This window comes from Urocitellus parryii, chromosome 5 (genome assembly GCF_045843805.1).
Source record: "Urocitellus parryii isolate mUroPar1 chromosome 5, mUroPar1.hap1, whole genome shotgun sequence".
Taxonomy (NCBI): Eukaryota; Metazoa; Chordata; class Mammalia; order Rodentia; family Sciuridae; genus Urocitellus; species Urocitellus parryii.
Window position 1 is genome coordinate 86,138,629 of NC_135535.1, and position 13,862 is coordinate 86,152,490.

Sequence of the window (13,862 nt, forward strand, 5' to 3'; positions counted from 1 at the left end):
GGTTCAACGTGTGGAAATCAATAAACATAATTCATCACAACAATAGGCTTAAAGACAAGAATCACATGATTTTCTCAACAAAATCAGAAAAGGCATTTGATAAAGTATAGTGCTATAGTTCATTTATGTTCAAAACATCAGAAAAACTAGGAATAGTAGGAATTTACCTAAAGGTTATAAAAGTTATCTATGTTAAGCCCAAGGCCAACATCATTTTAAATGGAGAAAAATTGAAAGAATTCCCTCTAAAAACTGAAACAAGACAGGGATGCCCTCTTTTACCACTTTTATTCAACATAGTCCTTGAAACTCTAGCCAGAGCAATTAGACAAAAGAAAGAAAGTAAAGGGATGTGAATAGGAAAAGAAGAGCTCAAACTATCCCTATTTGCAGATGACATTATTCTATACTTAGAGACCCAAAATCTCCACCAGAAAACTTCTATAACTCATATTGAATTCAGCAAAATAGAGAATAGAAATTAACATCCATAAATCAATTGCATTCCTATACATCAGTGATGAATCAACTGAAAGAGAAATTAGAAAAATTATCCCATTTACAATAGCCTCAAAAAATTAATAAATCCTTGGAAAAAAATCTAACAAGAGAGGTGAAAGACTTTTACAATAAAAACTAAAAATCACTAAAGGAAAAATTGAAGAAGACCTTAGAAGATGGAAAGATTTCCCATGTTCTTGGATAGGCAGCATTAATATTGTCAAAATGTACATATTACCTTAAGTGCTATATATATTTAAGACAATTTCTATTAAAATTTCAATGATGCTCTTCATAGAAATAGAAAAAGTAGTCATGAAATTCATTTGGAAATCTAAGAGTCCCAGAATAGGAAAAGCAATCTTTAGCAAGAAAAGTAAAGTAGGAGGCTTCACAATACCAGACCTTAAATTATACTACAGAGCTAGAGTAACAAAACTGACATGGTATTGCAACAAAACAGACATAAAGACCACTGGTTCAGAATAGACAGAGACAAACCCACATAAATACAGTTATCTCATAATAGACAAAGTCACCAAAAACATACATTAGAGAAAATGGTGCTAGGAAAACTGGAAATCCCAATGTAGCAAAATGAAACTAACTCTCATCCTGCACAAAACTCAACTCAAAGTGGATCAAGGACCTTGGCATTAGACCAGAGACCCTTCACCTACTAGAAGAAAAAGTAGGCTCATATCTCCATTTTTGTCAGCTTAGGAACCAAATTCCTCAACAAGACTCCTAAAGCGCAAGAAGTAAAATGAATCAATAAACAGGATAGTATCAAACTAAAAAGCTTCTTCATAGCAAAGGAAAAAAATCAAGAATGTGATGAGAGAGCCTAGAGAATGGGAGAAAAATCTTTGCTAGCTGCACTTCAGATAGAGCATTAATCTCCAGGATATATAAAGAACTCAAAAAAACTTAACAGCAAAAATACAAATAACCCAATCAATAAATGGGCTAAGGATCTGAACAGACACTTCACAGAAGAAGAAATACAACTGATCAACAAATACATGTAAAAATGTTTAACAACTCTAGCAATTAAGGAAATGAAAACCAAAACTACACTGAGATTTTATCTCACTCCAGTCAGGATGGCAATTATCAAGAATACAAGTAACAATAAATGTTGGTGAGGATGTGGGGGAAAAGATACACTCATACATTCATTGTGGGACTGCAAATCAGTCACCACTCTGGAAAGCAGTATGGAGATTCCTCAGAAAATTTGACCCAGTTATCTCACTCCTTGGCATAAATCCAAAGGATTTAAAATCAGTATACCATAATGATGCAGCCACATCAATGTTTATAGGAGCTCAATTTCCAATAGCTAAACTATAGAACCAATCTAGGTGCCCTTCAACAGATTAATGGATAAAGAAACTGTGGTATATATACACAGTGGAATGTTACTTAAAGAAGAATGAAACTATGGCAGTTGCTGGTAAATGGATGGAACTGAAGAATATTATGCTAAGCAAAATAAGCCTATCCCCAAACCCAAAGGCCAAATGTTATCTCTGATTTTTGGATGCTAATTTGCAATAAGGTGGGGAGGAAAATAGAGGTACTTTGGATTAGACAGAGGGGAATGCAGGGAGGTGAAGGGAGTCTGGGGGTAGGAATGAGAGTAGAATGGATTGAACAATATTATCCTATGTGCATATATGATTACATGACCTGTGTAACTCTACATCATGTACAACCAGATAAATGAAAAGTTATACTCCATTTATATATGATGTGTCAAAATGCATTCTACTGTCATGTATAACCAATTAGAACAAATAAAAAATATTTTTAAAAAATAGACTGTTGGGAGGAAGTACTGGGATTTGCGAAAACTAAGACGACCATTTTGGAAGTTACTGTGTCCTTCTGGAAGGAAGAGAACAGTGGCTTAGAACCAGGTGGTTGTCATGAGAGGGAAATAAGTGCTTGAATTCTACGTATGTTCTGATGGTAGAGTCAAAGTTCTATCAAATTGAATGTAGAATAAAGCAAGAAAGGTGTCTAGAATTACCCCCAAGGGGAGTTTAGTCCTGTGCTCATGTCTGAGGCCAGGATATGATGGGCGGGGCAGAGTTTGGATCTTAGTTTTGGATATGTTAAGTGTGAGCTGTTTATCTAATGTCCAAGTGGAAGTATTGAGTCATAATAGTGTATTCTGATCTGGAACTCAGGAAAAAGGTTTAGGCAAACAGGAATCTGGGAGTCATGAGTTGGCTGCCTGGGACCATAAGAGGCTACAGTATAGGTGGAGGTCAGCAGCAAGAATGGAGTTGTGCAGTTCTTCAGCATCAAGATGCCTGTGAGAAGGTGTGGACCCACAAACCAGCCCAGAATAAAGCAGCCCATGATACAAAGAGAAAAGCCAGAATAATGTAGTATCTGAAAGCTAAATGAGAAGAGCGTGTCCACAGAAAGAAGAGTATTGATAGGTTCAGGAAGCTGAGGGCTAAGAAACTGAATTTATTAACCTGCAGGTCTTTGGTGACCTTGGTAATACCATTTGATGGAGGCATAAAGTTGATTAGAGATTTAGAAGAGAATGGGAGGAAAGAGACCTGGCACAATGAGTATTGTTCCATGGAAGAGATTTGCTATAAATGGGAACAGAGAAACGGGGTGGTAGTCAAAGGAGAAAGGACCAAAAAGGTCTTTCTGTTTATATTTAGTTTGTATCTTCTCTATTTTTTAAAACAATTTTATTTACTTATTTATTTTGGGGGTCCTGGGAGTGGAACCCAGAACCTCCCCTATGCTAAGCAAGCACTCCACCACAGATAAACCCTAGCACCTCTCCATCTTAACAACAACACACATGTGTGCTGAGGAGAATGATTCCATAAAAAGGGAAAAACTGCAGATGGAGGGAGGATGGCTGACAAAACCAGGCCTGGATGTAAAATAAACTATTAGAACACTGTCCTGAAAGCTAGGGCCTGGGAAAGGGAGAGTTCCCTCCCCTTTCATTCAGCCCTTTTTCAGGAAACCTAATTAACACCTTAGGCCCCTACCTTTGGATTGTAAATAACTACCTCTAAGAATCTCATTATTCCCCTTTGAAGTGTAAGCCTCCCTGTGGAGGCTTCTGGCCCAAGGCTAGAGATGTATCAAAGGCCTTGTGAGAGGGGCCAGTTTTTCCCCTTATCACACTCGGTTTCCCTTTAGAAACCCTATGCAGGACCATTATCTTGTAGACTAGGAATGCTATGGCACCAGATAGCTTATGAATGTAAAAAACTGGAGGGGCGGGGCTCAGAATTTGGAGTCTGATCTCCTCTGGGCCCATCATTTGCTGCTTCTTGACCAGTCTGATTCCTACAACAGAAGCAAGTTGGGAGAACTGAGACCTATGTACCCCTAATTAGAGGAGATGGGATCCTGTATATATAAGATGGGAGACAACTTGGTGTCTTCGAAACAGGAAAGAAAGCAGCATATATGGGTTCAGACACTAGTGGTTTGGGGTATGTGGCAATTTTTTCTATTGTCTGTTTTCTCAGTGAGGTAGGATGCAAAATCATCATTTGACAGAGATGATGGGGGAGGACATAATGGGGGTTAGAGGAGACAGTGGAAAATTGATAGTACTTAAGAGAGAGGGAGGGTGAGGATGAGAAGCCCTAGGACCCAATTGATGCTTGTGATGATGAAATTCAAGGGCTTGGTCAGCACAGGGCTTGTGCTATTTCCCAGCCATGTTGCCCTGAGCAGATGAAGAAGTGGACTTAAACAGGTTGGGTTTGTAAACAAGAAAAACAAAACAAGAAAGGGAAAAGTGTTGAAGGTTCATGTAAGGTAGTGAAAACTGTGTTTGACCATGGAGTTTTAAGTTGGTCACAAAAGAAGAGGGGTTGATGATAGACTGAGGCACAGCAAAAGATGTATGTGAGGAGGCAGAGATTCACAAAGGAACTACATATTCATCTTCACAGTAGGAAAGCAACAGATAATACCTAAAACTGAAACTAGATCACTAGCCAGATGAGGTGGTGCACACCTATAATCCCAGTGAGTTGGGAGGCTGAGGCAGGAAGATTACAAATTACAGGCCAGCCTCTGCAATTTAGTAACGCCTTGTCTCAAAATAAGAAATACAAAGGGCAGGGTTGTAGCTCAGTGGTGGAGCACCCTGGATTCAATCCCCAATACCAAAAACAAAAAATCCAAATCAAATACAAAACAAACAAACAGACAAAAAAAAAGAAAAAAGAAAGAAAGAAATCCTGAAATTGCAGCATAAACATGTTATTTAGAAATATAAAATAGACCCAAGGAGTTTAAAGTTGTTGCACTAAGGTATGGAAAATTGGATAAGATTTAGAGAGCTACTTCATTTTTTTAAAACTATGTGCATGCATAACCTCAATAAAAATAAGACAAAATATTATCCTCAGTGAGGGGTTAAAAGGAATTAACACATACAAATGGAAAGCAAATGATCAAACTAAAACTACCACCAAAATTAAATAGTGCCTTAAGAAAATATATTTAACAAGTCTGTTTAGTATATATATTTTAGTCTTCTCAGATTTTCCCACAAAAAAATTTTGAAATTCTACTTCTCTATGTGCAAGTATACAAAAATGCATGTATAAGGACATTTGTTATAGCATTGTTTGTAACAACAAAATATTGAGAACATCCAGAAATGATTAAATATAAGGAATTGGTTAAATGAGTCATAACTATTTAACCAACAGAATACCATAAAATGGGGAGAGGTGTGTATATATTTATATCACATGGAAAGTTATCTGTGCTATATGTTGAATGAAAAGGAAACAAATTATAACACTGTATGGAGGTAGATTATAAGCTAGTATGAAGGGAGTGTCTAGAAGAATATATCACAAAATTTTTATAATGATGGTCACTGCCCCTAATATTAGCATAAATATTTCTTTACATTTTTATTTGTGTATTCCTATTTCTTATATATTAAAAATGCTTATCTTAATATAACAAAGTATTTTAAAAGCTTTTTCCAAGAAAGTATAATCCATAGCCTCAGAGAAAATAAGTCCTTTAATTTTTTGCTGAACTAAAGGAATAGACAAAAGTTACCTGATTAATGGCTCCCAACATCTCGGCCCTACTGGCTACTCGAGTTGCACATTGGCTGAAGAACGTTATACTCTTCTCCAGCTTCTTAATGACTTCCTGGGCCTGGTTGTCCTCTTCACACAGAGGTGTTAAAGACTGCATAGAAAGTAATGTTTAATTAAAAGATACAGAACATAAGCATTAAACAAGAGAGTCTTACACTAAGTCTAATCTCAATTATCTTGGTGGAAAGTTGAAAAGAAACAGCAATGACCAATAATGAATGATATCAAAATATTTTATCTTTGCTGGCTAACAGGTAGGCATATGCAAATGTTCACAAAATCTTTTAGATGTCTCCGTAAGCTATTCTTTTTATAATTCCCAAATGTGCTATTTCTTCCTGAACATTCATATTTTCTTCTATGGTTAATAGGATGGGATATCATTAATTGGCAATAGTAAAGAGAGTTTGCTTAGAAATGAGCTGAATGTATCATATGAACAGCAAAGGATAGAATTTTGAGAAAAGCAGCATAACAGTGGAATTAGAACTGGCTCTGACTACTATGCCTGCTCTTCTGTTGATGATCACATGATATTGGGCTAGCTAGGTGGGTATGTCTTTATTACCTCATGAATATATTTCCCTAAAAACCTGTGAACTTTATCTAAGACGATGTCCTCCCTGATGAAGGACCATCCTTTTCACTAGGGTAAAGACAAACTTTAGAGAAGAGCATATTTAGCCTACAATTATCATCAAATTTCTAAAACATGACCAAATCAAAAACACTATGAATTATACAGGTGCCATTATTTTGTATATCATTAAGTAAAAGTGTTGCCAATAAAACTGAGGCACCATTAATTATAAATTACATAACTCTGAAGATGTTAAGATGTCAGTTGTTTTTATTTCCTATTTCCCTATCAGTCCGATGATATCAGACATCTCCTTTCCAAGAATATAGCAATATGAAAAGTAATGGATGCCAAATGCTTTTCACACAGTAGGTGCTCAATGAATTGCAGCCACTTCTGAAACAGATGGTTAGATCTAAGTTGTAACCAGAGAGTTGTTAAACATCTAGAATGACTCTATCAGACATGTAATTCCCTATAGTTGTTAAAATGACAATCTCCAGGAGCTGGAAATGTGGCTTAGTGATAGAGCACTTGCCTATCACGTGTGAGGCTCTGAGTTCAATCCCTAGTACCACAAAAAAGGAATTATAAAAATAAATGATTAACTACCTCCAGTTGGGAAGGGAAGGACAGATATTAGTTGTAAACAGAACAGATATGGTTAACCTAGATTGAATCACGAAGAAATAAAGAATCTAAACAAACCAACAATTAGGAGAATGAGTCAATAATCAAAAACATCCCAACAAATAAAGGTCCAGGACCAAATAGCTTTACTGGAGAATTCTAACAAACGTTAAAAGAAGAAATAATGCCAATTACTTAAAAACACTTTTAAAATTCCAACAATGGGGAATACTACCACACTTACTCTTTGAGGACCCCATTATCTTAATACCAAAGCTGGACAAGAAAGGAAACTAGATAAATAAACCTGACAAATATTGATGCAAAAAAATCATTTAAAAATGCCAGCAATCTGAATTCAAGAGCATATAGAAGATATTATACAGCCTGCTCCAGTGGGATTTAGTTTTGGAATGCAAACATGAACGACATATGAACATCAATCATAGCATACCACATGCTAACAGAAAGGAACACAAAAATCATGCTTTGTTCAATTGATGTAGAAAAGGCATTTGATAAGACTCAACACTTTCATGATTTAAAGAAAACACATTGAAAAAACTAGGAACAGGAAATTACCTCAACATAATATAAGTCATACATGAAAAACCCACAATGAACATCATTCTCAGTGGAGAAAGACAAAACTATTCCTCTCAGATCAGGAATAAGGCAAGGATTCCCACCCTTACCACTTCTATTCAACATATTAGAACATCAGTGCTATAACCAGAACAACTAGGGGGAAGAAAGAAAGAAAGAAAAAAGAAAAAGAAATTTTAAAAAATCCGAATAAGGAAGGAAAAAGCAAAAATATCTGTTCAAAGATGGCATGATCTTTTGTGTAGAAAACACTAATGATTCCACACACAAAAAAAACTGTTAGAATAAACAAATTCAGCAAAATTATAGGATTTGATCCTCAGCACCACACAAAATAAAGGTATTGTGTCCATCTACAACTAAAAAAAAAAAAAGAAAGAAAAAGAATTCCATTTACAATAGCATGATAAAGGAATAATACTTTGGAATAAACCTAACCAAGGAGAGAGAAGTCTTGTCTTGTATATTGAAAACTATAGAACATGGCTGAAAAAGTTAAATACACAAATAAATGAAAAGATATCCTGTGTTCATAGATAAGTAGATCTAATTTGAAGTATCCATACTACCCAGAGCAATCTACAGATTCAAGACCTTCTCTAGTAAAAATCCCATTTTTTTCCACAGAAATAGGAACATGTGGGCCTGATAGTATCTTATATCTTATATCTCAGTGGTAGAGCTTATGCCTAACATTTATGAGACCCTTGACTCAGTACATCACCAAAAGAGCAGATACAAGACTAATGAAACAGGAGAGCCTGGAAAATAAACTCTTGTGTATATGGTCAATTGGTCTTTGAGAAAGTACCAAGAATGCACAAGGGGAAAAAATCTGTTCAACAAACAGTGTTGAGAAAAGTGGCTGTTCATATGCAAAAGTATGAAATTGGACCCATCCTCTGTACCATATAGAAAAATTAACTCAAAATTGATAAAAGACTTAAAAGTAAGAATCCAATTTAGAAAACTTCTGGAAAAAAACACAGAGGAAAAGCTTCATAGCATAGAATTGAGCTACAATTTTTTGGATAGGATAACAAAAGAACAGACAATAAAGGTATATATATATATATATATATATATATATATATATATATATATATATATATATATATATAAGAGAGAGAAACAAATGGAACTATGTTAAAAGCTTTTGTGCATAAAAGGACCAGATTAATAGAGTAAAAAGGCATTTTAAGAATGCAACTTAAAGGGATATAACTGTAAAGGAATTCATATAACTTTAAATAACTTGATTTAAAAATGGACAGAGTATTTTCAAATGTCCAACAAGCTATATGAAAAGATGCCCAATATAATTAGTCATCAGTGAAATGCAAATCAAACCCACAATTTACCACCTTGCACCCATGAGGATGCCTATTATAAAATCAGAAAATGACAAGTGTTGGTGAAGACTTGGACAAAATACAGTTGGTGACAATATAAAAACCAGCAGCCACTATGCAAACAGTATGGGGGGGGTTTCAAAAGGTTAAAATAGAATTACTATATGATCCAGCAAATTCCACTTTTGGATGATTACTCGAAAGAATTGAAGAGATATTTGAACACCCATGTTTCTAACAGCACTCTTTGCAATAGGCAAGAGGTAGAAGCAACCCAAATGTCCACGAATGGATGGATAAACAAAATGTGTTATATACATAAAATGGAATATTATTCAGCTTTCTAAAGGAAGGAAACACTGTCATATGTTATAACACAGATAAACCTTCAAGACATCATGCTAAGTAAAATAAACCAGTTTAACAGATACTTATATTGTATGAGTCCACTTACATGAGGTGTCTAACAGTCAAATTCATAGACACAGTAGAAATGTGGTTTCAAGGAGGTGGGTTAAGGAGAAAAATGGGAATCAGTGGATGTAGGGTTTCAGTTTTGAAAGCTGAAAAACTTCTGGCAATCCATTTTGTAACAATTTAAATATACTCAACACTACTGAACATATATACTGTTAAAATTAAGATGGTAAATTTCATGTTTTATACTTTTTATCACAAAAAATTTTTTACTATGATTACCCAATTTTTAGTTTCTTCACCCAAAATGAAACTCCTCAATTTCTGAACTGTCTCTAAATTAGTGGAAATTTCATGAGATGGAAGGATAACAATTGTATCCTTCCTCATACCCTCGTTCTTCTCTCAGTACTTTACAGCAACTTGACTGACAAGACTCAAGTGACACTTTTTCTTCAGTTAATCATAAATGGAAATAGATTTTCCCATTATGAAGCTTAAAATATTATCTCCCATTTTATTTTCTGTCTGAAAATCCTGAGAAGGCAGATGAGTTGTACAATCTACTTTAAGAGGTATTTTTTTAAATATTATTTAAAAAGGTATTTTTTAAATATTATTCCCAATATTCTCCCATTAGTGAATCTTTTATTTTGGCCTGATCTTTAATTCTATTTATCCACATTTTGTTTGGCAGGGTTTAGCATATAGTGTTGGTTTTAGTCATCCAAGTAAACTCAAATGCAATTATGAACATCATTAAAATACAACCAAATGTATAGCTTCCGAATAATCTGGTTCATACCTCCAAGAGCTTTAAACAGTTAGTGATTTCTTTCTTCAAATTGTCTTCTGCCAAGTCCCGGGATCTCTCTTCAAGCTTCACTCTTTTCTCTAATGTAAACCAGTCACATTTAAATCCCAAAGATAATCTGAGAAATTCCGCCTGTTGTCAAAATAACACGAGGGTAAAGAGAGAAAGTTTAATGTGGTCGAACATTTCAACTTTACACAGTATTATCCTGAGACATTTTTTTCTCATCCCAGCAGTAGAACACTGTCATGCATGGGCTGGACCTGTGCTTTGTCACTTTTAGGCCAAACAGACACCAGACATACCTGAGTGTGTGTGTTATGCTAAGCATAAAGCCAATGAAGCAGGTGAGTCTGAAATTTTTTTTTAAAAAAAGGAAAAAAATGGGTTTAAACTCACCTCCACTTCCTTCTCATTAGCAGACGTGCTGTAGGATAAGACAAAGGACTTGCTCAGAATATAATCCAACAGAAAAATAAAAAGTGAAATTAAAATATAAAGAAGAACTTACTTTTCACTTTGTCTGAAGTTAACCGATTTCGCGGTAGTTACTGGAATAGGGGAAATCCCAGATTCTATCAAAAGAGAATAAATATTTGGTTAAGATGGCTCAACACCTAAAAGTGCATTTTCATTAAATACTGTTATGTCCCATATTTACTAAATGAAGGCATTTCATTTAAATACATCTGAGATGATAGCCAGCTAATGTGTGCGCTTAAATTGTAAGATAATGTTTGCGAAGCCATTGGGATCAGAGCATTAAGATCACGGATTCACATCTCAAGCAGTCTTTGAAACCGGAAGATGTAACAGAGTCAAGAGATGGGCCCATCTGTCCTCTTTGCATTTGAATATTTGTTTTACTAGATCTCATGCTACATGCATACCTTCCTCTGGTATTCTGGTTCTTCCTTGGATTAAAACTTTAAAAGCAGCACTGGCAGGAATAATAGTTATACTAACAGTAGTAGCAGTAACAATAAATAATAATAATCCTGGTAGTAACAGTAACAATAAACATAGCATCAAACTCAGGTTTACAATATGCCAGTCCCAGAACAAAGCTCTTTACATTTATTAGGATTTTCTTTATGACAACTTTGCAAAGGACAATATATCTAATAAAGAGCATTAGATTTGAAACTGATAACACTTGATTTAAAGCTAAGCTTTGGCTCTTACAGATATGTGATCATGAATAAAACAACCTTATTAAATCATCTACAAAATAAGAATATTATTTTGATATAATAGATAACTTTTATGAGAACTGCTGTGCCAGGCCCTTTTCTGTGTGCTTCATACATATTAAATCAATCAATCAATCCTCACAGCAAGTTTTCTGTGGCAGACACTGTTTTCTGCTTTTCACAGGCTAGGAAAATGAACCTTACCTTACCTCATATTTGCAGGATTGACTAAAACTATGCACATAAGGAATTTAGCCTAGGACTTAGTATATTGTCAACTTTCTATAAACTATACTTACTTTTTAAATACATAATTACCATTTTGCAGATGAGAAACTGAGACTCAACATTGAATAACTATCTAATACCACATAATGGTCAGAGCTGGACCCAAACTGGAGCCTGAGTGACCTGACAGCCTGAACTCTGGCCACTGTTCCATCCTAGTGAAGGGAGGGAAGCATATTAGGTCTCATTTTTAAAACATTGGGTTTTTTTTTACTTTTAGATGTGATGCTGAAAAAACTAAGTAGAGCAGAGAATTACTACCAACATGCACGGGCTTGCTTCTTAGTTAACAATAGAGCACTAATTATTACAAGTCCTCTGGCATTGAACAGTCAATGAAATGTCAATGTGGCTTTTTGACAATGATACAAATGGAATCAGGACTGGGTTCTATTGGCTGACCTTATCCAGGGATGCAGAATTTGTAGGTGGCCTATCTTTACTCAGACTACAGCTACAAAAATAGCCACAGGGACAAAAGTACATATGAGGTTGAAAGAACACATTTCTTACCTCCTGAAGCACATTCTTTTCTATGCTCTTCTATTGTTTTGGGTTCCTCTTTGGCTTCCTAAAATCATAAGGAAATTTTATTGTTGTACATAGAGTGGAAGTTCTTCATAACCAAGCGTTTCTTCACTTCCTGTTCTCTACTAACCCAACTCTACAGTGCTCAGGGAATTGTAATAAGGGTTAAGGAAAAACAAAAACAAGTCTACTTGTAAGGGCCTTCTCAATCTAGTTGAGGCAAACAGAACATAAACATGAAAAGCTGTGAACATGACACAATTTATCACAAAGCAAACTTGGATTAATTGCCAAGTAAATGAGGCTTAGGTAAGTCAGTGTTCTGAATGGGAAGGAGGCAGAGCCGAATAGGACATCTGCAGGCCAGGAGTGTGACAGCAGCAACAGGAGAGGTAGAACTGGGATGGATGGATGGATGGATGAGAGATAAAGTAGAGGTGATCTAGAGCCATATAATGTGGCTTCCTATGTTGGTTTTTGAGAGAAATTGTGGCAAAGATAGCTGTTAAGATTGTGCCAGGTGTGGAGGTGCACAACTGTAATCCCAGCAGCTTGGGAGGCTGAAACAGGAGGATCACAAGTCCAAAGCCAGCCTCAGCAAAAGCGAGGTGCTAAGCAACTCAGTGAGACACTGTCTCTAAATGAAACACAAAATAGGGCTGGGGATGTGGCTCAGTGGTTGAGTGCCCCTGAGTTCAATCCCCAGTACCAAAAAAAAAAAAAAAAAAAAAAAAAAAAGATTGTGTTGTGTGAGGTTTTAATTTCACATAATATATTTTTAGGTCACTGACCAACTGTTCTATACATAATAAATGCACTTGTATACAAGGGTTACCATAACAACAGGATTGTACTGTACTGTCTGGGAAAATCTCATGGGAGAATTTAAGTATGCAATTATTTTTATGGTATTATTAGACATTTTCAAAAGAATGGAGAAATTTAGAAAACCAAAGTTCCCCATCAAAAAAATAAGTCTAAGAAAACAAATTTCCTTGGTAGAGCCATTGATACCATGCCATGAAATGAAGGTTTCAATAGACTACAACAAATGTAATAATACAGGTAAAGTGCTGGCTCACTGTCATCAACAGGTGAACACTTTTGAGTTTTTTGAATCTTTTTCAATCCCATGACCTCTCCCAGTCACAGCGCTCCTGCGGTCCTCCTCAGCCTTGCTCCAGGAGGGCCTGACCATGGCTGAATCCAGTCTATCTTCCACTCATGATCAAATGCACTTCTTTTTTTTTATTATTAGTTGTTCATGACAATACAATGATCTTGAAATATCATACATTTGAATCAAATGGTGTATAATTTCTCATTTTTCCAAGTGTACAGGTTGCGGAATCACATTGGTTATACGGCCACGTGTATACATACAGCACTTCTCTAGCTTATGCCCAACACTCCAGGGAAACTGCTCTCATCAATGACCTCCTTAGTGCCATATCCAATGACCATCCTCACTCTTAATCTCACTTGAACTCATTTAGCATATAAAACAAACAAACAAAATCTTCTTGAAGATGATTTTCCCTCTCCTGAGGGTCTCCCTCCCTTCCCAGTCTCTTGGCTGTTGCCTTCTCTCCTAAATACTATCATTACCCTGAGTGCTCCCTTCCTGCTGGCCCGAGTCATTGGAAAATCTCATCCACATATTTGCAGAGTTCTTTGCTGATAACTCATGAACATGTTTCTGTTTCTAAAAGAGTCACATGAGTGAGATTATGAACATAGGTGCATAGTTATGTATAAAATCTCCTTAGAGACTACAGATGTCTCATATCAATCCAAAACTTACTTCAAAATGATCTTATT

The 13,862-nt window shown here is 35.6% G+C and overlaps 1 protein-coding gene across 1 annotated transcript in view; it reads right to left on the minus strand.

The window, feature by feature from the left end:
* Irag2 (inositol 1,4,5-triphosphate receptor associated 2) overlaps positions 1-13,862 on the minus strand; it is a 111,642-nt gene that overhangs the window by 9,809 nt on the left and 87,971 nt on the right. Inside the window, exons 28-32 of the mRNA XM_026392360.2 lie at positions 12,027-12,084; positions 10,544-10,607; positions 10,432-10,459; positions 10,024-10,164; positions 5,590-5,724 (exon numbers count right to left, since the gene is read on the minus strand). Coding sequence (XP_026248145.2) covers positions 5,590-5,724; positions 10,024-10,164; positions 10,432-10,459; positions 10,544-10,607; positions 12,027-12,084 — 426 coding nt within the window. The remainder of the gene's footprint in view (positions 1-5,589; positions 5,725-10,023; positions 10,165-10,431; positions 10,460-10,543; positions 10,608-12,026; positions 12,085-13,862) is intronic.